Source organism: Odocoileus virginianus, chromosome 29 (genome assembly GCF_023699985.2).
Source record: "Odocoileus virginianus isolate 20LAN1187 ecotype Illinois chromosome 29, Ovbor_1.2, whole genome shotgun sequence".
NCBI lineage: Eukaryota > Metazoa > Chordata > Mammalia > Artiodactyla > Cervidae > Odocoileus > Odocoileus virginianus.
Window position 1 is genome coordinate 22,756,541 of NC_069702.1, and position 27,970 is coordinate 22,784,510.

The 27,970-nt window shown below is 42.2% G+C and overlaps 1 protein-coding gene across 2 annotated transcripts in view; it reads right to left on the reverse strand.

The window, feature by feature from the left end:
* The window catches only part of ANXA3 (annexin A3), a 69,048-nt gene that overhangs the window by 32,592 nt on the left and 8,486 nt on the right, over nt 1–27,970 (reverse strand). The window contains exons 3-5 of one of the 2 annotated variants that reach the window (XM_020904307.2): nt 11,450–11,537; nt 4,899–4,993; nt 1,358–1,471 (exon numbers count right to left, since the gene is read on the reverse strand). In XM_020904307.2, the coding sequence (XP_020759966.1) occupies nt 1,358–1,471; nt 4,899–4,993; nt 11,450–11,537 (297 nt within the window). The remainder of the gene's footprint in view (nt 1–1,357; nt 1,472–4,898; nt 4,994–11,449; nt 11,538–27,970) is intronic. The other variant, XM_070458256.1, reaches the window with a different exon arrangement.

Consider the following 27,970-nt stretch of genomic DNA (forward strand, 5'->3'; position numbering starts at 1 on the left):
ATGCCAACTTTCACACTGCACTACTGTACATTTCAAGGTTTTAATATTCTAAGATTAAAACTGTTCTATTCCTTGTGTTTGTTTTTTATGTATTATCTGTGTGAACAGTATTATAAATCTATTACAGTATAGTACTATATAGCTGATAGTTAGTTGGATACCTAGGCTCACTTTGTTGGATTTACGAACGAATTGGACTTTACGGACTCACTCTCAGAACTCATTCATATGTTAAGCATCTATTTCATCACAGGCTTTTCTTTAGAACCAGAGAGGTTCCTAGAGGGATGAGGTTCCCTGATATGATCAAAGTTTCCCTGTTCCCTGGAAAAAATAATATGGAAATGGACCAAAAAATCAACAAGATAATTTTAGATGGTAATAGGTGCAATTAAGAAAATTAAACTGAGTGGATTAATAGAAAACATCTGGAAGGATAGTGTTCCAGATGGAAAGAACACCGTGTACAAAGACTTTAAGAGGAATAAGCTGAGAATGGCCACAAAGCAGTAACAAAGCCAGTAACAGCTACAACAATGAATTGGGGTGCTGGGCAGCGGAGGAGAGGGTGTGATGATCAGTTTTTTGTGTCAATCTGGCCAGGCTACAGTCCTCAGTTATTCAAACATTAATCTAGTGTTGCTGTGAAGGTATTTTGCAGTTACAGTCCATTATCGATCGACGTTATGGGGGAGCATCTTAGATATTCTAAGCAGGCCTAATTCAATCAGTCAAACAGCCTTAATTAAGAAGAGAGCTGAGCTTCTCTGAAAAAAAAAATTTGGTAGCTTTGAAGTGTGAGAGGAAGTGAGGGATCAAGGATAGTTCTATGTTTGGGGCCTAGGCAATGGGGTTAATAAAGGGGCCACTAACTCTCAATGACAACAAAATAGAGAATTTGACTCCTCAGATCAAAAAAACAAAATTGGACAATATCCTTTCAGGCTAGGAACATGTGGGCTTAAGGTTCCACAACTGCTTCCCATTTCAGGGTTGTTCTAACAACTGGAGATCACAGAATGTCCACATCCATCATACTGACTCCCATACTTCAAGTGCGTGGACCTCCCCCGGTGTTGTAGGGGTAAAGAACCCGCGTGACAATGTAGGTGACACAAGACACTCAGGTTCAATCCCTGGGTCGGCAAGATCCCTGGAGAAGGAAATGGCAACCCGCTCCAGTATTCTTGCCTGGAGAAGCCCATGAACAGAGGAGGCTGGCGGGTTACAGTCCACGGGGTCACAAAGAGTCGGGCATGACTGAGCAACCAAGCATGTGCTCAAGTGTGCACTGGAAGAAAGACACCCTTTCTGATCATCAAATCCGAGGCAGAAACGGCCTGAGGATGGCTCATACCTTCATGGATTTCTTCAGCTGTTTTGCATCGAACACAGCCGGTGGGGTCACCAGGGCTACCATGAGACCCTTGAAGTGGCCAGAGAGATCACCCTTCAAGTCATCTTTCAGTTCCTGAAATTAAAAGAAAGAGAAAATCATGAACTACTTCTTTCTCTTCCTCCAAAGTCATCTAGTAACAGATGAACATGAATGTATGAATTCAGACAAAAAACATGTGCATCCACAGGAGATAAACAGAAATGATGAAAATACTTCTATGGCTATTAATCTGCATTTTATGATTGTTTCCAAAACGTTGTTTTATAGATGGTTTCCTGCAGGGAAGGCAGGGAGGAGGTCCTGTGAGGGGCGCAGATACGAACTATTAAAATAAGTTTCCCAGGTCCCTGATGCTCTCAGTGGGAAGGTGATGGGAGAGGAGCCCCGTAATTCACACCCAGTTTTAACAGGAGGTGCTCCACTCTGCCTGGCCTCTCAGTGTCTGCCAAACAGCTTCAAGGGGAGAAGATGAGGGAAGACAGCACGTGGTCGTTTGCCTCTGCTCAGAGTGTGGGATGAGGAGGCATCCAAAGTGATTTTCTGGCAACAAGAGCAGGGGAAAGTAGAAATGTGGCAACAGGGGAACCTCATTTATTGATACTCTCTTTCAGCAGTGTTTTCACATGTTACCTAAGTCTGATTCATCTCCCTTGCTTGAAGGCAAGTAATATGGTTTCTATTTTTAGTAGCCAAAGGAGTATTACTGAATAATTATTTTTCCTGCTCTTGATGAGCTCCAGCCTTGAAACAAGAGGCTGAAAGCCCACCACACTGCTATGACAATGTGGGTGCAGACCAACATCCTCCGTGACACTGGGGGCCCAGTGAGGGTAGGCTCCTGCCAAAACAAATGGGATGGAGCCACTGTAGTCATCGTGGGGGGTTTCCTCTTCAACAGCTAAACTCAAACCCGTCTGTCCTCAACCCGGATCTTACTTCACAGGCTCTCCTTTTGCCCCACCGTAAGACACGGTTGTCACCCTTCCCCTCTATCCTTCCTCCATGTTTTGGAAATCCTGAAAGGCCAATGGATCGTTCACCTTCCCTGTACATGAGTATGTTGCCTTGGCCAGAAGCTTGGCAATTTTTTTAATTTGACAAGTGTTTACTGGGTACCTGCTCTGTGGTAGGCACTTAATGATGAGTTAGACACAATCCTTACCCCTAGGACACTGTACCCTAAAGGGAAAAACAGAAAGAGTCAAAGGTAAAATTCCAAAGTAATATATTAAATATCTGATAAAGGGAACGCAGCACTTCCTCAGTGGCTCAGGAGCAAAGAAACTGCCTTCACTACAGGAGATGCAGTTGCAATCCCCGGGTGGGGAAGATCCCCTGAAGGAAGAAAGGGCAACCCACTCCAGTACTTCTGCTGGGAAAATCCCGCGGACGGAGGAACCTAGTGGGCTACAGTCTGTGGGGTCACAAAGAGTCGGACACAAGTGAGTAACTGAGTGCATGGAGGAAACAGAGAGAAGGGTGGCCTAACGGAGCTGTGGGCTGGGAGAACGCTGCTGGGTGATGCCTCAGCGGCCTGGGGATGGTCACCACACACTCTTGATTCTGGATCTGATAGCCTGACTGGTTTGTGTTTCTGCTCTTGCCCTTACCAGTTCATTAGCCAGGCAGCTAAAATAATCTTTTAAAAATAAAAATTAGGTTACAAATTCTCCTTTGCAAAAGGCAAAGGAAAAAAGGAAAGATACACCCAACTGAATGCAGAGTTCCAGAGAATAGCAAGGAGAGATAAGAAAGTCTTCTTAACTGACCAATCCAAAGAAATAGAGGAAAACAATAGAATGGGAAATACTAGAGATCTCTTCAAGAAAATAAGATATACCAAAGGAACACTTCATGCAAAGATGGGCATGATAAAGGACAGAAATGGCAAGGACCTAACAGAAGCAGAAGAGATTAAGAAGAGGTAGCAAGAATACATGGGAGAACTATACAAAATGACCCAGATAACCACGATAATGTGGTCACTCACCTAGAGCCAGACACCCTGGTGTGTGAAGTCAAGTGGACCTTAAGAAACATTACCACGATCAAAGCTAGTGGAGGTGATGGAATTCCAGCTAACTTATTTCAAGTCTGAAAAGATAATGCTGTGAAAGTGCTGCATTCAAAATGCCAGCAAATTTGGGAAACTCAGCAGTGGCCACAGGACTGGAAAAGGTCAGTTTTCATTCCAATTCCAAAGAAAAGCAATGCCAAAGAATGTTCAAACTACCACACAACTATGCTCATTTCACATGCTAGCAAGGTAATGCTCAAAATCCTTCAAGCTAGGCTTCAACAATATGTGAACCGAGAATGTCCAGATGTACAAGCTGGATTTAGAAATGGCAGAGGAACCAGAGATCAAATTGCCAAATATGATATGAATTGGAAAGGAGAGGATCTTTTCCAGTCCTGTGGTCACTGCTAATTTTCTTAAAGAGATCATAGAAAAAGCAAGGCAATTCCAAAAGCCATCTACTTCTGCTTCATTGACTAAATGAAGCTAAAGCCTTTGACTGTGTGGATCACAACAAACTGGAAAATCCTTAAAGAGATGGGAATATCAGACTACCTAACCTGCCTCCTGAGAAACCTGTATGCAGCTCAAGAAGCAACAGTTAGAACTGCAATGGAACAATGGACTGGTTCCAAACTTGGGAAAGGAGTACGTCAAGCCTGTATATTGTCACCCTGCTTATTTAAAGTCTATACAGAGTATATCATGCAAAATGAAAGGCTGGGTGAAGCACAAGCTGGAATCAACATTGCTGTGAAAAATATCAATAACCTCAGATATGCAGATGATACCACACTAATGGCATAATGGGAATAGGAACTAAAGAGCCTCTTGACGAAGGTGAAAGAGGAGAGTGAAAAAGCGGGCCTAAAACTCAACACTCAAAAAACTAGGCGGAAAAGACACACAAAATGCTCCTGAAGAGTTCTTATATAACTTCTGGTGTTTAGTAAGTTTTCATTCACTGAATGAATTAAAAAATATATAATAACATAAATATATTAAAGCTGAAAGAGAAACTGAAGATCACCTAAGACAGGACTTATCAGATAACTGATCAGATGATTCTTGGTTGTGGGGACCGTCTTGCACATTGAAGGATGCTGAGCAGCATCTCTGATCTTGTCCCATGAGGTACCAGCACATCCCTCTCCCACCATTTGTGGCAATCAGCATGTTTGGAGATGCCGTCAAATAGCCACTGGGGAGCAAAATCATCCTTGATTTAGAGCCACAGATCCAAGGCAACCCTCCTTATTCAATGGTGAAGGTAACTGAGGTCCAGAAAGGTCAAATAACACGTCCAAGGCCATTCAGACAGTTAAGGGCAAAACCACATCTATTCCAGGCTATTGACTGGATATACTGGGCACTTTCTGTTACACTTGGCCTGCAATAAAAGATCTGGGGGTATCATCACGTGGGAGCAGCCCTGATCCATCAGTGATTAGCTCATTACTGCCTGTTAGGGAACCATACCTTTCCACATATTGCTTGATATTCCTTAGCAATCAGCTGCCGTTGTGCATTCGTCCTCTCAGTCAGAATGCTGATCAGTGTTTTCTCATCGGTCCCTAAATGAGACGAAAATAACTGTATTCACCATCAACCCAAATATGCTTAATGCATCTGTCATGAACAAAAGAAAGATGATTAACTATCTGAAACAGATGCAGAGAGGAAGGCATTTTAATTTCTAATTTCTAGGTCTTATCAGGTTGGCATCTTTATTTCTTTGATTCCCTGCCTTTGAGGAAAGAAAATTAACTTTATTTGGATAGTTTTAGGGGAAGAAAGCCATCATGACTCAAATATTCCTATCCATACATCAGACAGAGAAAAAAAGCACAAGGATCATGCCGCTTTTGAAGTAGGTTTTTTTCAACCTTGTGAGGTTCAGTTACTGTCATTTCACCTTCTATCTTTCTCTTATCTCCATATTTGGTACATGAAGTCATTTTTTTCTCTAGAAAAAAGGAACTGATGCTAATTGAGAACCTAGCACACACTAGGCGTCTTTTATTTATTGTCACAGTTAATACTGCCCAGGACAGTAGGTATGATTAAACTGCTCTAAAGATAAAGATGTAAACATTTAGAGAACTCACCTCATTTGCCAAAGTCATGCAGCTTTTAAGTGGCACAGCAAGAATTTGAACCTTAATCCTAATCTTTCAACCCAAAACATGTATTTCTATGTCCACTGGTCCATACATGTTTCAGGCATTTCAGACCCATATACTTAACCACCTGTTTTAAGTACAAGTAAAGGGCTGATGTTCAAGCTGGATTTAGAAAAGACAGAGGATCCAGAGATCAAATTGCTAACATCCGCTGGACCATTGAAAAAGCGAGAGTTCCAGAAAAACATCTACTTCTGCTTTATTGACTATACCAAAGCCTTTGACTGTGTGGATCACAACAAACTGGAAAATTCTGAAAGAGATGGGAACACCAGACCACCTGATCTGCCTCCTGAGAAATTTGTATGCAGGTCAAGAAGCAACAGCTACAACTGGACATGGAACAAGAGACTGGTTCCAAATAGGAAAAGGAGTACATCAAGGCTGTATATTGTCACCCGGCTTATTTAACTTATATGCAGAGTACATCATGAGAAATGCTGGACTGGAGAAGCACAAGCTGGAATCAACATTGTTGGCAGAAATATCAATAACTTCAGATATGCAGATGACACCACACTTATGGCAGACAGTGAAGAAGAACTTAAGAGCCTCTTGATGAAAGTGAAAGAGGAGAGTGAAAAAGTTGGCTTAAAACTCAACATTTAGAAAACTAAGATCATGGCATCTGGTCCCATTACTTCATGGCAAATAGATGGGAAAACAGTGGAAACAGTGACAGACTTTATTTTTCTGGGCTCCAAAATCACTGCAGATGGTGACTGCAGCCATGAAATTAAAAGACGCTTGCTCCTTGGAAGAAAAGTTATGATCAACCTAGATAGCATATTAAAAAGCAGAGACATTACTTTGCCAACAAAGGTCTGTTTAGTCAAAGCTTTGGTTTTTCCAGTAGTCATGTATGGGTGTGAGAGTTGAACTATAAAGAAAGCTGAGCACCCAAGAACTGATGCGTTTGAACTGTGGTGTTGGAGAAGACTCTTGAAAGTCCCATGGACTGCAAGGAGATCCAACCAGTCCATCCTAAAGGAAATCAGTCCTGAATATTCTTTGGAAGGACTGATGCTGAAGCTGAAACTCCAATACTTTGGCCCCATCATGCGAAGAACTGACTCACTGGAAAAGACCCTGATGCTGGGAAAGATTGAAGGCGGGAGGAGAAGGGGACAACAGAGGATGAGATGGTTGGATGGCATCACCGACTCGATGGACATGAGTTTGAGTAGGCTCTGGGAGTTGGTGATGGACAGGGCAGCCTGGCTTGCTGAAGTCCATGGAGTCGCGGAATCAGACACGACTGAGCGAATGAACTGAACTGAAAGGGTTGATGCGTGCCTGCATGAAAATGACCTCTACGTCACCATTTTCTTAGTAATTACAGTATTAAGATATTGTTGGAAGTTGTGCCTACTCCTTTGTGGTAGAGGACTCCCCCTGGGTTGGAGGCTGTGAGTTGACTCTAATTGTATAAAGGTCAGCTGGAACTCTAGGCTCATCTTCCCCATGTTGAGTGATCCACACACGCCTTGGTTCCATTCATCCATGGCAGTGGTGCACACTCTACATGAATGATGGGGCAAAAGGAACTGTATTTGACTAGCTGCTGGGCCTCCCAGTGAAAGATGCTGCCCCAGCGGATCTCTGGTCTTCTATTCTTCTGTATAGTTAAGGAAACAGAGTTAGATTAAATCCTCGTTGTGCTCTGTGAATCCGATTATCAACTCGGACCTGTCATGGCATCTGGACTGGTGCATGACTGAACACCTCTAACTACAAGTATCTCAAACTCAGCTGCTCCAGAATGCATTCATTCTATTTGGATTCCATTTGGATTCATTCCACTGGATTTTATTCTATTCTATGCATTCTATTCTATTTCCTCTAACTTGTCTTTCATTCGATGTTCCCTAGTCAATGATACCACTATAGATACAGTCATCCAAGCAAAGATTCTCCAGCCATCCTATACTCCTTTCTTTTCCCTCCTCTTTACGTTGTAGCAATCATCTGAATGTCTTGAATTTGTCCTCTTTTAGGCTACTGCGCATTCATCATATTTTACCTGGAAACTTCAATAGTCTCCTAACTTGATCCCATTATAATTCACACTGTATAGTTCTGCCTAAGTAACTTTTTTAAACACATCAGATCATGTCAGTTCCTTGATAGAAATCCTAAAGATTCTCTGTAATCTTCAGGATGAAGCTTAAGCTCCTCAGCTTGTGTACCAGTTTCTTAGGACCTAGCTTGGGCTTCCCTTGTAGCTTAGTTGGTAATGAATCTGCCTACAATGCAGGAGACCTGGGTTTGATTCCTGGGTCGGGAAGATCCCCTGGAGAAGGAAATGGCAACCCACTTGAGTGTTCTTGCCTGGAGAATCCCATGGACTGCAGCCTGCCAGGCTCCTCCGTCCATAGGGTCGCAAGAGTCAGACATGACTTAGCGACTAAACCTCCAGCACCAGCTTTTGCCTCACATCTTTGTTCTAATTTCCCAACCCCTTCTCTGCATCTCTATACCTTATGCCCCTAGATTCCAGATAGAACTAACCACCCACAATCACATGTAGGTTGTACATCAGGCAATTTCTCCTCTCTTATTTCTGCAAATGCTCAAGACCAGAAATTAAACCAAGATGCCTCATGGTTCAGAGGCTGGGTCTCACACGTCCCTAAGGCAAATGCCACCTTGACACCTGGTTTTGGTGTTGGGAGTGGTGCTTACAAACGAAAGTCTCCTCAGAGTGGGACTGCAAATCTGTGAAGAAACTTAATGGAAAGGAAGAAAGACAACAGAGAGAATTTAAAGACCATTAATTCATTCAGTTTGACAACAGCCTCATGGAAAAATCTATTCGACACTGTGTGTAAATAGGGAAACAAAGAGGTAGATAAAGAAATAACTTTCCTTTAAAAATAGAAAAAAAAAAAAACCCCCTAAACAGGCAGAAATACAATAATATTAAACTGATATAAAATCTTAATAGTATAATTCATGAAACTTGACAAACTGACCCTAAAATTTATAGAAGAGGGCAAAGAGCCAAGAAGAAAAACTCCTGCCTTACTAGACACTAGTGTCACTATAAAATAATAATAGTAGTTGTGACAATGTTGTATAGAGACACGGAGAGGCAAACAGACCAATGGAATGTAACAGAGAGCAGAAAAATAGCAAAGCTTATGAGACAGTGGTGGCATTACAAATCATTGGGGAAAGATGAATGCTTCAATCGATTGCACTGGGACAATTGCATAGCCACATAAAATCAAATTAGATTTAAATGGCATTCACAAACATTAATTCCAGGCAGATTAAAGATCTCAATGTGAAAAATAAGAATGTAAAATCTGGGGGAGAAAATACAGCAAGGTATCTTTACGTGCTCACCACAGAAAAGACACAGTAAGTATAAGTTATTACAAAAAAATATTGGTAAAGTTAATTTCACTAAAATTTAAAACTTTTATTTGATTAAAGTTACTGTAGGCAATGTGAAAAGGAAATCACATTCTGAAAAAAGATATTTTTATAGCTTGTAATTAAAAAAATGTTTCATACCCAGAATTTATTTAAAAAAAAAATTAAATATTTTTTTCTGGCCAAGCCAAAGAACACAACCCAACTGAAAAATGGATAAAAAGTATGGAGGAGTAATTCATGGGAAAGGAAGCCAATAAACAAGAAAGGATGCTTAACTGCATCAATAATGAGGGATGGGGAAGAGGAAGGAAATAGCATGAGGTACAATTTTAGGCCCACTCTATTGGATGACCGTAGCAAGTAGGGATGAGAATACTGAGCAAGAAGAAGTCTTATACATTGCCGGTGCTGTATGCGCTCAATCACTCAGCTGTGTCTGACTCTTTGTGACCCCATGAACTGTAGCCCACCAGGATACTCTGTCGATGGGATTTTCCAGGCAAGATAACTGGAGTGGGTTGCCATTTCCTTCTCCAGGGGATCTTCCTGACCCAGGGATGGAACCCATGTCTCTTGCATTAGCAGGCGGATTCCTTACTGCTGTGCCACCTGGGAAGCCATATTGCTGGTAGGAATGCTAATTTGTAAATTCATTTGAGAGAGCAGTTTGGCAAAATTTCTAGTAAATTTATATTCTAGAGAGATGCTAGCAAACATTCACAAAAGACATAAGCACAACTATTCAGTGCAGTACTTTTATACTGTAATAGAAAAGAATTGTAGGCAATTTAAAAGTTCCATCACTATTTCCATCTTACGACATAGTAATTCAATAGATTACTCTGCAGTTAAAATTAATGAACTAGAGCTAAACATATCAACATGGATAAATCTCAAAAACATAATGTTAAGGGATAAAAAACAAGTTGCAGAAGGATACCTACAGTAGGATTTCAATTTATACTGTTGAGTCCATGCAAAACAATATGTACATACATACAGAGTACAGAATTAAACGTTTCATGGAAATATATTTCTAATTTAGAATGCTGTTTATCTCTAGAGAATAGGGTGGGAATGAATCCAGACAGAATCGGAAGGGACGGTATCTGTAATGATTCATGGTGAAAATGATGATGAATGTTGACAGCAGTGATGGCCATGGCAGTGTTTGGAAGTGAAAGTGTTAGTTGCTCAGTCATGTCCCACATTGGCAGGCTGATTCTTCACCACTAGCACCACCCGGGAAGCCCATGGTAGTGTATAGTAGTAAATAAGCATGGTTTTTCCAGTAGTCATGTATGGTTGTGAGAGTTGGACTATAAAGAAAGCTGAGCACAGAATTGATGCTTTTGAACTGTCGTGTTGGAGAAGACTCTTGAAAATCCCTTGGACTGCAAAGAGATCCAACCAGTCCATCCTAAAAAGGAAATCAGTCCTGGGTGTTCATTGGAAGGACTGATGTTGAAGCTAAAACTCCAATATTTTGGCTACCTGATGCAAAGAGCTGACTCATTTGAAAAGACCCTGATGTTAGGAAAGATTGAAGGCAGGAGGAGAAGGGGACGACAGAGGATGAGGTGGTTGGATGGCCTCAATGGACATGAGTTTGGGTAAACCCCGGGAGTTGGTGATGGACAGGGAGGCCTGGTGTGCTGCGGTTCATGGGGTCGCAAAGAGTCAGACACGACTGAGCGACTGAACTGAACTGAAACACGGCAAATATTAAGATTGGATAAAACTGGGTTCCTGGGCTTCCCTGCTGGTCCAGTGGTGAAGAATCCACCTTGCAATGCCAGGGTCACTGGTTCGATCCTTGGTTTGGGAAGATCCCACATGCCGTAGGGAAACATGCCCCAAAACTACTAATGCCCATGTGCCCTAGAGCCCGTGCTCCACAACAAGAGAAGCCACTGTAATGAGAAGCCCTCCCACCGCAACTGGACAGTAGCCCTGGTTGGCCAGAACTAGAGAGAGCCAGTGCGCAGCAGTGAAGATCCAGCACAGCCATAGATAAAAATAAATAAATAAAAATTTAAATACCTCTTAAAGGTCTTGCCTATCCCCACTGACACTCTCCTGGTGTCGTGAAAGCAAGGTACACTGGAAGAAACCTGATATTTCAATCATGGGTTTGAATCCCAGCTCTGCCACTCATGTACGACCCTAGGAAAATGTCTCAACACCTCTGAGCTGCAGTTCCCCCATCTGTAAACTAAAGAAAATAAAAGTCTCCACCTCATATGATTGTCATGGAAAAAAAAAAAATACACACACACACACACACACACACATACAGACTAGGTTCCCTATACTTTTCCTCTTCACAATTTTTTGAAGTGCCTTACAATTTCTCTAATTAAGTAAAAAAAAAGCAACTTGGGCAACCTGAACCTATGCACTTTTAGCTTTAATTCCTGATCTGCTTCAACAGTAAGAAAGAAATTGTAAAACATTACTCACCAATTCCTCTGATGGCCTTACGAATCGCTTCAGCATCCACTGATGGATTAAAGCCAGGATAATCTCTTATTGTCCCTCGCTTCCCAACCTAGAAAGAAATAACCAACAGTCCCACTAGTTCAAAGTGACATCTTTACTTATATTACATATGCATATTCCCATATGCCTACTGGAAACACATAACAAACCCATAATTTGCACACCCTGTTATCACTTCAGGGGTGGTTCAAGACTCTCCTGTCTTAGATATGCAGGCAACATGACAACTACCCCATATAAAAGGCCTCTCCTTTTCTGTGTAACAAATTGAAAATATAAAACATTTGTTCCCTAGAGCAATGAATTATGTCAACTGTGGTAACTCTGAAGAGTATTTGCTTAAAAGCTGCATCTTCATGAAAGTGATGAGAAAGCAGCAATTTCCTGCATCCTCTGTTTTCATGGGATCATTCAAAGCTCTTCACTGCATCTCACATAGAAGTAATTGTGGCTCACAGGCCTCAAGATGTTTTAATTAATGTTGACCATCTTCCCTGGGGAACCCTACCCAAAGGATCCATAAATGAAAACCCCATTAGGACTGTCTGTTCTTAAGCTTTGTTTAATGGAAGTACAATTGTGGCGAATAAATTCTCTTCTGAAGGCTCCACCGACAGAGGTCTTCAGGAACAGCGTGGAAATGAAAACATGCCATAATACTAATTTCAAGCACATAATTTAAAAATTTGTCAGTAAGCTGGGAAAGACTATTCTACAGAAGGAATAAAATTTCTTAAAACTGCTTAAGAGAAATTGAGAAAAATCCACGTAAACATGCACTTCCATGGCATTTCTTAAATCTCTGAATAAAAATCTGTCTATAATAAAAATCTGTCTATAATAATGCTGCTTTCTTTCTAAACTGATCTTCCCATCCTATTACTGAATAATACTGGCTCTGCTGTCTTGTGTTACGATGGCCTCATTTAGGATCTCCTGAAGTGTTTAGTATTTTCATGAAAAGGACATTATCTTGTCATGTGAAAGTGAATGGAAAATTGATGTACTGACAGTAAAAAATGATAGTCCGCTGATTCAATAGATTTGACTGAATAATTTGTTTTAACACAATCCAACATCATTTTACCTTAAGGTGTCCAAAATAGAGTTTTGATACTAAAAAAGTAAGTACAGGATTTCCCTGCTGGTATAGAGGATAAGAATCTGCCAGCCAATGCAGGGGACACAGATTGGATCCTGATCCGGAAAAATTCCACAGGCTATGGAGCAAATAAACCCATGGGCCACACGCACTGATCTTGCATTCTAGAGCCGATGAGCTGTAATTATTGAAGTCTGTGGGCCTAGAGCCTGTGTTCCACAACAGCGGAAGCCAGTGCAATGAGAAGTCCGAGCACTGCAACTAGAGAAAGCCCGCGTGGCAATGAAGACCCAGGGCAGTCAAATAAATAAATAAATAAAAATTTTTTGAAAGTGATTATACTAAGTTAGAAACTAGTTGCAAATGTTCCCGATCTACACCACCTGTAAGGAATCGGTCCCTTCAACATAATCTTTGGAGAATTCTCTTTCTTCAAGACTTCATATATATTTTACGGATTAACACACAGCCAGTTGACTTCATTTCAGTTTTAGTCGTTTGTGAACTTTTGTGTCTATCTTCTCTGTCCACCTTTCCTGTGTGGCATTTTAGGAGAACCATCACAACTCTGGAGCTTTTGAGGGCTTTGTGACTGGCACTATGCCAGATATTTTTAAAATCCATGAACTATATAATCTGTCTAATGGCCCCAATGAATAAGAATGACCCATGTCACATACGAGAGACCAAGAATTAAGAAAGTGGAGGTAATGAGAACCTACTGTATAGCTCAGGGAACTCTGTTCAATGCTCTGTGGTGACCTATTAATAAATGGGAAGGAAATCCAGAAAAGAGGGGATATATGTATATGTATGGGCCATCCCTGGTGGCTCAGAAAGCCTGCCTGCAATGCAGGAGACACGGGTTCGATCTCCAGGTCGGGAAGATCCCCTGGAGAAGGGAATGGCAGCCCACTCCAGTATTCTGGAGAATTTCATGGACAGAGGAGCCTGGCTGGCTACAGTCCACGAGGTCGAAAAAAGTCGGACACGACCGAGCAACTAACACTCTCGCTTTTCACGTTTATGTATGGCTGTTTCACTTTGCTATACAGGAGAAAGTCACACAACATTGTAAAGCAACCATACTCCAATAAAGATTAATTTAAAAAATAAATTAAAAAAGAAACAGCCAAATAGAGGTGGGGGGAAAGAAGACTGGAGAATGTGCTCAAGTCCACATAGCTAGTTAAGCAGCAGAGTCTGAATCCGAAATCTGTCTTGACCGTTGCAGCCCTTGCCTTGTCTGTCTTAAAATGCAGTCTTTGCACCACCTGGGCTGATTCTTCTGTGAAATAAAATTCACATTTTATGGCAAGACAAGTAAAATTTACACATAAAAATTTCTCTGCCCTTTGGCCTCCTGTCTCCCCAACACTGTGCACTGTGTAAATTCATTATGCATAGAACAGGCCTTGCCCATTGGCAGGAATACCTGCTCAGCCATAAAGAGCAACATTCTCCCAATACCAACATGACAACTCCTTAAAGATAACATTCTTCACCTTGATCTTAGAAGAGGTCACAGTGATGCAACACTTTGTACCTGCCAAGGACTGTGTGAACTGTCAACAATACGTCATTTAAGGAACAGCTCTCTGTCTCAAAAAACTTAACACACCCCCCTGATGCTGGGAGAGACTGAAGGCAGGAGGAGAAGGGGACGACAGAGGATGAGATGGTTGGATGGCATCATGACTCAGTGGACATGAGTTTGAGCAAGCTCCGGGAGATGGTGAAGGACAGGGAAGCCTGGCGTGCTGCAGTCCATGGGGTCACAAAGAGTCGGACACGACAGATCGACTGAACAGCAACTGGTGCTTCTGTTCAGGGAGATACTCACATGGTTGCTTTTGAATAAAAAGACAAAGTTCAGTCAGACTCTAATTGTCCATGAATTATGAAAACTCAGGGTTTTCATTCCAGCTGTGACCTTTTCACTGCCCTCTGCTACCAACACATGAAAATATGCTGAAATTCCAATGCACAAACTAGAGAAGGATGAAATTCCCAATCCATTATTCAACTTGCTACTCTATAAGAATTTAATGGGAAGAAACTAATTTAATTAAAAGGAAAAAACTACACACACACACACACACACACACACACACCAGTGTGAAAAATGACATGGGAATTCTGAAATGGAACCTTACTGAAATCTTTCAAACTGCTTCAGTCATTTAAATGAACAGTATATTCACCCGACAGACTTTCTGGCCCCAAACACTCAGAAATAAATACATGACTTATGAAAAAATAGCTTGAAGTAAAAGAAATTAATGGACTCTTAAATTAATGCATGTGAGGCAAGGAACAAAGTTCTTCACAGACATCTTTAAGTTTTCTGATGACCCTAACAAGGGGGAGGGGGAAGGCTGTATCATTTCCATTTAAAAACAGAAGAAACTGGATCTCAGAGAGATTATTTGCTTGACTTAACTCTGCTCTCTGCTACTAAAGACAGCCCCTGAATTTGAACCCACTTCCTGGTGAATAAATCGCCCTGAGGTCTCCACCACTTTGTAAGGCCTCAGGACATTCCATATTAATGGTTCTCAAAGTGCAGTTCCTGGATCAGCAGCATCAGCCTTGCCTGGGAACTTAGTAGAAATGCAAACTCTCAGGCCCCACCCCCGTCTTACTGAATCAACAACTCTGGTGCGAAGATTCAGGGTTTCACAAGCCCTCCAGAGGATTTTAATGCTCTAACTTGTTTGAGAATCACTGCCCTATTTCATTCTTAGTTGCCCAGAAAACCAAAACAAAATCGAGCAAACAAGCATAGATTCTTTTGTGGGCGTGGAAGAGGAATTTGATGATGAGCTCACTGTTTCAGGAATGTTGGCATTTTTACAACCAAACAAAACTGCTTGCACCGCCTGCTCCACTGCAGGCTTAATTCTTTGACATTTAAATTACTAATCAATACTTAGCTTACTTCCATGAACTCTACTACCCTAACAAAGTGTCACTGCTAGTGCAGGACATCACATGAATACATGGCAAAGTCTGCTTTTATTTTTAATCAAGATTGATCAGATTTTCATCCACATCCCTTTAACGCATTTTTTCCCCCTCAAACTTGACCGTCAGATGCCCCCAAAGGGAACATGATCCTGAAACCAGTTGGAAAATAAATTTACAGCAAGGAATGTCTAAACAGAGGGAGGAAATAACAGGAGCTCTTTACATTAATAACAATTGCTGCTACTTGTGATTTGCTAAGCACGTTTCCTGCATTAGCTCATTCAGGCCTCACAGGGGGAAACTGATAAGGCAGATAGAATATCAATAAATTCCATCTGTAGATGAAGCTGAAGCTCTTGCCCAAGTTCACACAACTGGCCAAGTGGTCAGTCTTTGCTCCTAATGCTAGGATGCATCTACTTCATGACTACTTAATTTTCCATGATGCTCTAAAACTATTCTTCGCATGCCAATCATAGCACATGACACCTTGAAGCCACTGGCATGGCCAAGCCAGTCCTGGGGACTGTCTGGGGGGACTGACTGGCCAAGACAGTCCAGGGGTAGTCCTGTCTGCTACTACCCTTGAGAGACGCCAGACCTTAACTCAGAAAAGTCAGTTGTATCTATTTCTTCATGAAAGGGCCCTGCGTTTGCAAGAAGTCAAACTTTTATACTCAGAAGAATGGGTGAAAGAGAAAAACGCAGGGTGCCAATCCTCTTGACAGGGAACATATTTAAAGCCAAATGCTCCAGAGCAAGAATAGCAGCTGCTGCAGGGACATTTTGAAAGTGAAGCAAAGCCAGAGCACCCATCACTTCATAAAGCCCTGGAGAGGCCATGTCCCAGAGTTGAGCTTTCAAATCAAAGCCTCCTATAAGCCTCCAGGACTCAGAACTCTCAAAGAGCCAGGGAGAAATGGTCACTCTCTGTCCAATGTTGAAAGAGTCTGCTGGGTCATGAGGGTTTAGAATAAAAGCAACAATGAAGTAGACTAAAAAATAAATAAAAGCAATCAAAACTTTTAAAATGTAAAACCTCTCATTCAATTTTCCAGGGAAAAGTGGTTTACAAAAACAAAGAAACTTAACAGCTAAAGGCCCTGGAATGGACTTTTGACTGCTGGTCCAGTGGTAAAGAATCCACATGCCAATCCAGGAGACATGGGTTTGATCCCTGGTCCAGAAAGATCCCACATACCTTGCAGCAACTAAGCTTGTGTACCACAGCTATTAAGCTTGTGCTTTGGAGCCCGGGAGTTGAAACTACTGAAACCCGCTTGCCCAGGAAATCATGCTCCACAAGAGAAAGCACCGTAATGAGAAGCCCGCACCCCACACTAGGCAGGAGCCCCCACTCGCTGCTACTGGAGAAAAGTCCTCGAATATATGTATTTGAGTGCCAAAATATTGATGCTTTTGAACTGTGGTGCTGGAGAAGACTCGAGAGTCCCTTGGACTTCAAGGAGATCAAACCAGTCCATCCTAAAGGAAATCAAAGCTGAATATTCACTGGAAGGACTGACGCTGAAGCTGAAGCTCCAATATTCTGGCCACCTGATGTGAAGAGCAAACTCATTGGGAAAGACCCTGGTGTTGGGAAAAAATGAGGGTGTGAGGAGAAGAGGGTGACAGAGGATGAGACGGTTGGATGGCATCACTGACTCAATGGACATGAGTTTGAGTAAGCTCTGGGAGTTAGTGATGGACAGGGGAACCTGGCGTGCTGCAGTCTATGGTGTCACAGAGTTGGACATGAGTTAGCAACTGAACCACAACATTTGTTTATTTGGCTGAGCTGGGTGTTAGTTGTGGCACGTGAGATACTCAATCTTCATTGAGGCACGTGGGATGTTTTGGAAGCATGCAAACTCTTAGTTGCGACATGACAGATCTAGCTCCTCGACCAGGGATAGAACCAGGGCCCCCTGCATTGGGAGCAAAGAGTCCCAGCCACTAGACCACCAGGGAAGTCCCAAGGCTTCCATTATGGCTTTGCTTGCAGTACATCCAAGATGTTCAAGGGAAGAGTTTGCATTCCTTCCTGTGATTACTCGAATGAGAAAATACCCATACATGCCAGCTTTTCTTGCTCTGATTTCATTGGGGGAGTCTCAGAGACAGAGCATTGGAATGTGATAACAAAGCAAGGTTTTGTTATCTGGAGAAGAAACACAAATGTGATTCAGAAATTTGGGAAGATGGGGACAAACAAGCGATTTATGTTAGTCGCTCAGTCGTGTCTGAATCTTCGTGACCCCATGGACTGCAGCACGCCAGGCTTCCCAGTCCTCCATCATCTCCTGGAGCTTGCTCAAACTCATGTCCACTGAGTCAGTGGTGCCATTCAACCCTCTCATCCTCTGTCGCCCCCTTCTCCTCCTGTCTTCAATCTTTCCCAGCATCAGGGGCTTTCTAATGAGTCAGCTCTTTCCATCAGGTGTCCAAAGGATTGGAGCTTCAGCTTCAGCATCAGTCCTTCTAATGAATATTCAGGATTGATTTCCTTAAGGATTGACTGGTCTGATCTCTTTGTAGTCCAAGGGACTCTCAAGAGTCTTCTCCAACACCACAGTTTGAAAGCATCAATTCTTTGGAGTTCAGCCTTCTGTATGGTCCAACTCACATCCATACACGACTACTAGAAAAATCACAGCTTTGACTATATGCACCTTTGTTGGCAAAGTATTGTCTCTGCTTTTTAATATGCTGTCTAGGTTTGTCATAGCTTTTCTTCCAAAGAGCAAGCGTCTTTTAATTTTGTGGCTGCAGTCATCATCTGCAGTGATTTTGGAACCCCAAAAAATAAAGTCTGTCACTGTTTTCATGGTTTCCCCATCCATCTGTTAGTGAAGTGAAATGAAGTGAAGTTGCTCAGTTGTGTCCAACTCTTTGCGACCCCATGGACTCTAGCCTACCAGGCTCCTCCAGGCAAGAGTACTGGAGTGGGTTGCCATTTCCTTCCTGACAGAAGCAAAACAGTGACATCCCAAGGTGTGGGCTTTCTCCGAGGTCTACCCTAGACAATTGGCTGCCTGATGAAGTTGCTTCCTTCAAATACTGATACCCCAGAAATCAAAGTGATCACCATATCCTGGGAGATTTGGAAGATGTCAGGACTACGTAAGTGACCTCTTTAGGCACCATAATCTATTCCAGGTCTTTCATGCCTGGTGCATCTGGGATGTTTCCAGTGATTCCACTGTATCTTCCTTCCTGTCTCTCCAGGCACTCAGCATTTCTCTGTCAAAAGGCAGCAAACCCAGCTGTCTGGATTGAACTTGAACTGTTGCACCCCTGAAAAGACTGCATCAACACAAACTTCTTTCTCAGCATCATTTTCATCATTTGTTTGTGACAGCTTATACATAAGTTGTAATCATCTTCTTTTGAGTCTTCTATCCCCAATGTCTGAGGATTAACTTTTTAGACCACCATCAAAATCAGGAGGTTAACTTAGCTAAGACTTCACAACCAAATTTCCTTCTTGGTCAAGGACCACAAAGAGCTGAAGACTCTTCTGGTCACATCTTCAGCTCTGTGCATATCTAACCATCTTACAGGGGAGATGTCTCTACCTAAGGGACTGTCACTGTAACTGTGAAATATACAGGGAACTTGACTCACTGCAATGAGAAATCTGGCACCATCTACATCTTTTAAGTAAGTCCTTGGCTGCAGAAATAAGTCAGTCCTGGCTTGGCAGAACTGGGGGAGTATAGTGGTGACACCCACTCACCTCCCACTTCACTTCTATGGGAATGGGAATCTCTGGGACTAAGATCAGAGACGTTTACTGCTCGTAACACTCTGGGAAGAAGATTTCTTACACTGATGGCCAAGGTCATTAATGCCCACACCATATGATGTTAAAGTGCATTATTTTATGAGTTTTGTATGAGTATGTTTGGAAAGTGACATTGCCAACAACAAGTTGCAACAGACTTTTTAATGTTTCCTAATGCAAACTAAACCTTTGTTGTTGTTTAGTTGCTCAGTTGTGTCTAACTCTTTTGCAACCCCATGGATTGGGATTTTCCAGGCAATACTGGAGTGGGTTGCCATTTTCTTCTCCAGAGCATCTTCCTGACCCAAGGGATCAAACTTTCATCTCCTGCCTGCTCCTACTGCATTGCAGGCAAATTCTTTACTGCTGAGCCACTGGGGATAAAGTAAACATAGACAACAGCAACTCCAACAGTTCATGTGGGGGCTACTGGGAGTCTTCATGGCCCATGAAGGCCCCTGAATTAATAAAAAAGAGAACGTCTATGCTCCCCCAAATCTCCTTGTCACTTCATGGGAGTTTTCTTATTGCTCTTCCGCCTCAGAGCTTTACACCTGCTATTCCCTCTGCCTGGATGCTCTTCCCCCAAATATCCTCCCAGTTCACTCTCTCACTCCATGTTGCCTTCTGCTCACATACCTGAGCAGAAAATAATGTACCCCATCACTCTCCTTCTTCACCTCTGCTCTTCTCCAGAGTAGTTAAAACTGACTTTATACACTATACATTTATTTTTTATTTACTAGCTGTCTTCCATAATAAAATCAGAGGCAGACTTCTCTTATGGTCCGGTGGTAAAGAATTCACCTGCTAATGCAGGAGACACAAGTTTGACCCTGGGTCTGGGAAGATGCCACATGCCCCGGAGCGACTACGCCTGTGTGCCGCAAGTACTGAGCCCAGGCACCCTACCGTCCGTCTTCACCGCAGGAGAAGCCACCACAGTGAGAAGCCCATGCACCGCAATTAGAGAGTGGCCCCCACTCGCCACAGCTAGAGAAAGCCCGTGCTTAGCAATGAAGATCTAGCCCAGCCAAAAATAAATAAATAAATAAGACACAGGGGACAGAAAAGGCTTAAAAACGCTGGCTGGTTAATAAAAAATCATTTTAAAAAAGTCAAAGGCACGCAAGCTCCGTGGCTTTTTTATTTCTCCTTCCCTGCTGTATCTGCAGAGGTTAAAAGAATATCTGGCACACGGTAGCTGCTTAGTAAATATCTGTTGCATGAGTAAATGAAAGTGAAAGTGTTAGTCTCTCAGTAGTGTTGGACTCTTTGTGATCCCATGGACTTGAAGCCCACCAGGCTCTTCCGTCCAGGGAATTCTCCAGGCAAGAATACTGGAGTGAGTTGTCATGCCCTTTGAGTACAAAATGCTTTCTACCAGAGTTTTCAGAGCTCCACGCCATATCTCAAAAATCTGACAAATGCACTCTTCACCTTTTACAAATTCTGTTCACATGGGGCTGTCACTACTCTTATTTAAACATGACTCCAGGATCTAGGTGAGGCATTTAATCAAACACAAATAGTTGAAAATGAAGGGAGCAAAGATCTGAGAATGGAGGAAGGGGTAGACTTGAGAATTTTCTGCCATTTTGACTTATTTTCTTCATTCATGTGAGACGTCTGTTATTAATCTTATTGCTTAGTACTTATGCTTTCTAACTGCGCTGCATCTGCCAAAAAAGACATTCAAGAGAATCACATCTCCCCTTCTCCCCTTCACATTCCTTGCTCTCAATATAAAACTTGTTCATTGCCTCTTTAGCTCTGATTTAACGGCTTCTTCAACGGCTACATGTTAGACTGGCAAATTACACTTTTTATCACGATAAAATATAAAAGAGGGACCCTCCCTCCTTGGTGGTTGAGCTTGGGTCAGGGGGTGGCAAAGAAGAGCCCTTTAATGTTCATTCCATTCATTCCCAAGAAGCCTCTGCCTTCTCACTCAGATGATATAGTATTTCTTTGCAGGCTTTGTCCTAAAACAAAGCTCTAAATGTTTTGATTTGAAATCCATGTCTAACCTGTTTTTCATTAACTACCTGCAGAAAACCATCTGTGTAACTGTCTGAGTGTCAATACTTACCTAAAGAAGTTTCGGGAAACATGGTTTGACACATACATCAGACAGAAAGTCACAGTCATGTTGAAAGTACCCAGTCAGGCAGGATGACTGTACTGCCTGAGATATGAGAAGTCCATTTCCATAAAAACAGTTAGAAAGCTAGATCATCCAGCCCTGAGATGAAGTAAACAATAGGGACACCAGAGAAGAAATTCAACACATACACGTGTACGTAACACAGGTGTTCTCCTTCCACCAGGTTTCAATTTGCAGGGTCAGGAAGAGCAAACACACGGGAAGGAAAGGTCTAGTTGGAAGTCCCCACCAAAGCAAGAAATATGAAAGTGGATGGGGCTCTTACGAATCCTTTGTGAGTGTGTGCGTGTGTGCTCAGTTGTGTCTGACTCTTTGGGGCCACATGGACTATAGCCTGCCAGGCTCCTCTGTCCATGGGATTTTCCTGGCAAGAATACTGGAGCGGGTTTGCCATTTCCTCCTCCAGGGGATCTTCCTGATCCAGGGATTGAACTCGTGTCTCCTGTGTCCTCTGCATGGCAGGCAGATTCTCCCCATGGAGCCACTGGGGAAGCCCACGAATCCTTTGCACCCAGGACCAAAAATGTCCAAATGCCCAGGGCTGATGTTATCCATGGGGTAGATTTGAGGCATTGCCTTCCCCAAATTCCCTCCACACTAGAACCCTGTACCTTTCCTGGGAGCTCTACCATTATTGTCCTTCCTATGAGTTACGCACTGGGAACGTTGTATCTTCCTATGTCAAACTGCAACAACCTTGGAAACAACAACCCAGGAAAGACAGGAAGGGTGGGGTGGGAAGGGAAGTTGCACTCTCTAACTCACTATGGACACATAGGGTGGGTTAGCTTTTCCTACCAGCAAGTTTCCACTTTAGATAAACCTTCCCCAACCTTTCCACCATCAAGCATTCCTTTTTGAATTTCTTCTCCATGGACCCCATGTTTTGAGAGACTCTGCCTGCCAATCTGGGGCTATTATAAAACATTAACTCACTTCCTCCAGTCTTGTCTGTGATTAAAGATATGTCTCCTGATCAGAGCTTCTGATCAGCTTAAGATAACCAGTGCCATTTCCATAAAAATGGCAGGGATGTGTTTACAGGAATATGATGTTTTAGACACTTTACTCATCCTTGATGTATATATATGTTTTGGTAAAGATATAGCTGATGTTTGGCCTGGATTCCAGCCACAGAGCTTCAAAAACCACTGAGGGACTTTCCTGGTAGTCGAGGTTGGGAATCTACCCTGCCAATGCAGGGAACCTGGCTTTGATCCCAGTTCCGGGAAGATTCCACATGCCGAGGGGCAACCAAACTCATGTGCTACAACCACGGAACCTGTGTGCCCTAGAGCCTGTGCTCTGCAATGAGAAGCCACTGCAGCGAGAAGCCTGCAGGGCAGCCAAGAAAGAGTGGCCCATGCTCGCCGCAACCAGAGAAAGTCGCATGCAGCAACGAAGACCCAGCACAGCCAAAACATAAACTAATAAACAATGAAAACTCCACTGGGATTTCCTGCGTGATGGGAGTGTCTTTGTTGTGCTACTGAGGTGACTCAAGGCAGGCCCCAAGATACTGAAACATCAGCCTGGTCATGTGATTAGAAGGCTGGCACTTTGAGAGGAGAAGGGGACTGGAGACCAAGTTCAGTTGTGGCCGCTGATTTAATCAGTTGTGGCTATGCAATGAAACTCCAGTGAAAGCTCTGCACGTCAAGGCTCAGACGTGCTTCTCGGCTGGTGAACCCACTGATGTGCAGGGAAGGTGAGGTGCCCGGACTCCATGGGGAGAGGTGAGGAAGCTCTGCATCCAGGGCCCTCCCAGGCTTTGGTCTATGTGTATGTATTATAAAAAAAAAACCCTGCAGTCCAAAATACGACACTTTCAGTGAATTCTGTGAGGTGTTCTAGAGAATTACTGAGCAGGGTCAGGGACACCCTCTAATGTGTAGCCCCTGGGTCAGAACCGCAGGTGGCTCTGAGACGTGCAGCGCCTGTCTGAAGTCAGAACACAGCTCTTAAACCTGTGGCGTGTGTGCTCAGCCACGTCTGACTCTTTGTGATCTCATGGACTGTAGCCCGGCAGGCTCCTCTGTCCATAGGATTCTCCAGGCAAGAATACTGGAGTGGGTTGCCATGCCCTCCTCCAGGGGATCTTCCCGACCCAGGGACCGAACCTGCATCTCTTTGGTCTCCTGCATGTGCAGGTGGGTTCTTTACCACTAGCGCCACCTGGCTCATCCAAAGGGTAGTTAAACAATGAAAGCATTAAGTACCTAGTTCAATGGACTCTGCTGTAGACTGTCCAGCCATGACCCCAGGTCTCCTTTTCATGACTAAGTGGTTAAAAGGCAAACTCTTGAATATGACCTTGAGCAGACTACGCTGTCTCTTGCTATGTCTGTTTCCTCATCTGTAAAAAGAGTATAACAGTACCTATATCCTCTAAGCTTTGAAAGCATTAGATCAGTTCATTCGAATCCTGGACCTGGCATGTAGTGAGTACTCAGTAGATGTAATCATTATCATTTCGGTATAGTACTTTTTTTCTAAAAACATATTCCTTGATAATTGATATTCCTGCAGCTGTTCTAGTGAAGAAGATTCTGCCTGTTTCCTGGACCTGATTTATTACAAATTGATAGCATCCTCCTGCCCATCGGAATGATTCTCTCTGAGCCATCTGAAACCAGTGGATTTTCCCCAAACAGATGCTCTCTGATCACACCTATTTTAGTATTTTCCTCTGTCCATGGAGAATCCCATGGACAGAAGAGCCGGGCAGGCTATAGTCTGTAGGGTCTCATAGAGTCGGATATGACTGAAGTGACTTAGCACACATGCATACACCCTTTGGATGAACTTCTTCATATTTAACGGAAGTTATATTTTTATAAAATTTCTTCTATACCTTGGTTTCAGAGCTGCCCTATGTTCCTCTTCCTTATTTTGCAAACTAGAGTTTGGAATGGGGAAGGGAGAGTGTATAGCAAGTTCAGATGTAACAAGAGCTCATGATGATTATAGTGACTTTGAGCTAATGTAGAAAAATTTTAGTAGCATAATAAAAACACTAATTTGAGAGTTCAAACAAAGTGACCTGCATTCGTCAATGTTCTGTAAAAGAAAGTTAGAAACTGACCAAGGAGCAAAGAGCTCAGAGTATTCTCAGGAGAAACCCAGCCCTATAGAGGCACATACAGGAAAAATACTGCTATGGCATCTTAATAAAAATGCTCCAAAAAAAAAAAATTGCTTCAAGACATTCTAATTTGTGGATTGCCTGAGTGCTTGCTATAAATGTAAAGGCAACATAGGACAAGAGATCTTGAGTTCAAAGGGTACAAACCGATATGATACCAGGTCCTCTCACCCGGGGTGAAGTAGCAGAAGCCAAGCCTGAACAGAGGCACAGAAGTTTCCCTTGTTAACTGAATGTAGAGCGTCCTAATGAAACCTCCCATAAGCCAAAATGGTGTAAAGCCAAGGGTCTCCCCTGATTTTTGAAAGTTCACTTTAAACCACTTCTGTTTTAAGAAAAACCTACATTAAATATGCAGCCATGAAACTAAAAAGGCTTTTCTCCTTGGAAAGAAAGCTATGACAAACCTACACAGCATATTAAAAAGCGAGACATCATTTTGCTGACAAAGGTCTTTACAAAGCTATGGTTTAGCCACTAGTTATGTACAGATGTAAGAGCTGGACCATAAAGAAGGCTGAGCACCAAAGAATTGGTACTTTCCAATTGTAGTGCTGGAGAAGACTCTTGAGAGTCCCTTGGACTGCAAGGAGATCAAATCAGTCAATCCTAAAGGAAATCAGTCCTCAATATTCATTGGAATGACTTCAGCTGAGGCTGAAGCTCCAATACTTTGCACCCAATGCGAAGAGCTGACTCACTGGGAAAGACCTTGATGCTGGGAATGATTGAAGGCAAAAAGAGAAGGATGAGAAGTTTAGATAGCATCACTGACTCAATGGACGTGAATCTGAGCAAACTCTGGGAGATAGTGGAGAACAGAGGAGCCTGGATGCTGCAGTCCATGGGTTCACAAAGAGTTGGACACGACTTAGTGACTGAACAACAAACAACACATTAACGCAGTCACAGCATAAAAGCAAAAATCCTCCTCGGATTTCCTTCAGTCACAAAAACAGGTACAATCATACCATATCTTTATTGCAATTCATTGTGCTTCATAGATAGTGTATTTTTTTACAAATTAAAGGTTTGTGACAACCCTGCACCAAACAAGTACATTGGCACCACTTTTCCCAGCCTCATTTGCTCACTCAGTGTCTCTGCATCACATTTTGGTAATTTTAGCAATATTTTAAACTTTTTCATCATTGTTATATTCATCACAGTGATCTGTGCTCAGTGATCATTGGTGTTATTTTTGCAAAAACATTATGACTCTGAAGGCGTCAATGATGATTAGCATATTTTTAGCACTAAAGCATTTTCAAATTAAGGTATATACATTCCTTCTTTAGACAATGCTATTGTACACAATAGGCTACAATATAGTGTAGGTGTTTTTTTTTCTGGCTATATTCTCCACATTGTACAGTATATCCTTACAGCTTATTTTATACCTACTAGCTTGTGAAGTGAAGTGAAGTGAAAGTCGCTCAGTCGTGTCGATTCTTTGTGTCCCCATGAACTATACAGTCCATGGAATTCTCCACGCCAGAATACCGGAGTGGGTGGCCTTTCCCTTCTCCAGGCCTAGTAGCTTATTTTATACCTAATAGCTTGTACCTGTTACTCCCCCACCCTTATAGTGTCTCCACTCCCATCACTGGTAAGCACTAGTTTGTTCTCTATGAGTCTGCTTCTCTTTTTTTTTAATATTCACTAGTTTGTTTTGTTTTTTAGATTCCACATATAAACATTACATCTTTCTCTGTGTGACTTATTTCACTCAGCATAATGCCCTCCAATGGAGGGTGTGCCCTCTAACATGCCATCCATGTTGCCGCAAATGGCATAATTTCATTCTTTTTTTATGGCTTAGTAGTATTTCCTTGTCTGTCTGTCTGTCTGTCTATCTACACCACATCTTCCTTATCCTTTCTTCTGTTGATGGCTTAGATTGTTTCTGCATCTTGGCAATTATAAGTAATGCTATGAACTTTGGGATACATGTATATTTTCAAATTAGTGTTTTTGTTTTCTTCAGATATACACTCAGGAGTAGAACTGCTGGGTCATATGGTAGTTCTATTTTTAGTTTTATGAGACACCTACCTACTGTCTTCCACATGGGTTGCATCAATTTACATTCCTATCAACAGTGTACAAGGGTTCCCTTTTGTCCACATCCTCGCCAATATTTGTTATTTGTATTCTGTTTGATGACAACCATTCTGACAGGTATGAGATGATATCTCGTTGTGGTTTTAATATGCATTTCTCTCACGACTAATGATGTTGAGCATCTTTTCATGTGCCTCCTAGCTATCTCCATGTCTTCTTTAAAAAGATGTCTACCTGGCTCATGGACAGAGGAGCCTGGCGAGCTATAGTCCATGGCGTCGCAAAGAGTTGGTCATGACACAGCATACACATGCACACACGCATACTTTTTAATTGGGCTGTTTGCTTTATGGATGTCGAGTTATATCTGTTGATGTATTTTGAAAACTAACTCCTTATTGGTCATCTCATTAGCAAATATTTTCTCCCATTTCAGTAGGTTGCTTTTTCATGTCATCAATGGTTTCCTTTGCTGTGTAAAGGCCTAAATCTAATTAGGTCCCATTTGTTTATTTCTGTTTTTATTTCCTTTGCTTTAGGAGACAGACACAGAAAATATTGCTACAGATTTATATCACAGAGTATTCTATCAATGTTTTCTACTAGGAGTTTCATGGTTTCCAAAATCTAATATGCACTGGGAAACCAAAAAATTCATGTGACCTGCTTTCTTATGATATTCGCTTTATTGCTTTATTGCGGTTCCAGGTCGGTCTGGAACCAACCTGCAATATGGCCAATGTGTGCCTGTACTAGCGTAGGTCTTTCATAAAAGCAAAGTGATGCAATGTAAACTTTTGAAAAGTGGGGTTACCACATTCAAGAATTCTAAACAAAGGAAATAGTAAAGCAACATCTGAAACAATGGGAGGGTTGCAACACTCCTAGATAGAATATACAGTCTTAAGAAACCAGCTAATCTTTCATCTTCAATGATAATGTACTGAAATTGCAACTGAAATCTGCCCTCTTGATCTTATCACTCCAATAAATTAACCACACTCTGGTAACCACAAACAATCAACAGTTTTGTAGAAAAACGCAGGCTCATTGCTCTTTTGTGTTTGGGTGTATATGTGCTTTTGTGTGTAAGAGGGAAAAGAGAACAGAAAAAACTTAGTGATAAGAGTATTTACAGAAATCTGAGAGCTTTTTCAAAATTGTGGTTTAAAAAAAGCATAACATAAAATTTACCACATTAAATATTTTTTAAGTGTACAGTTCAGTAGTGGTGAGAATATCCACAT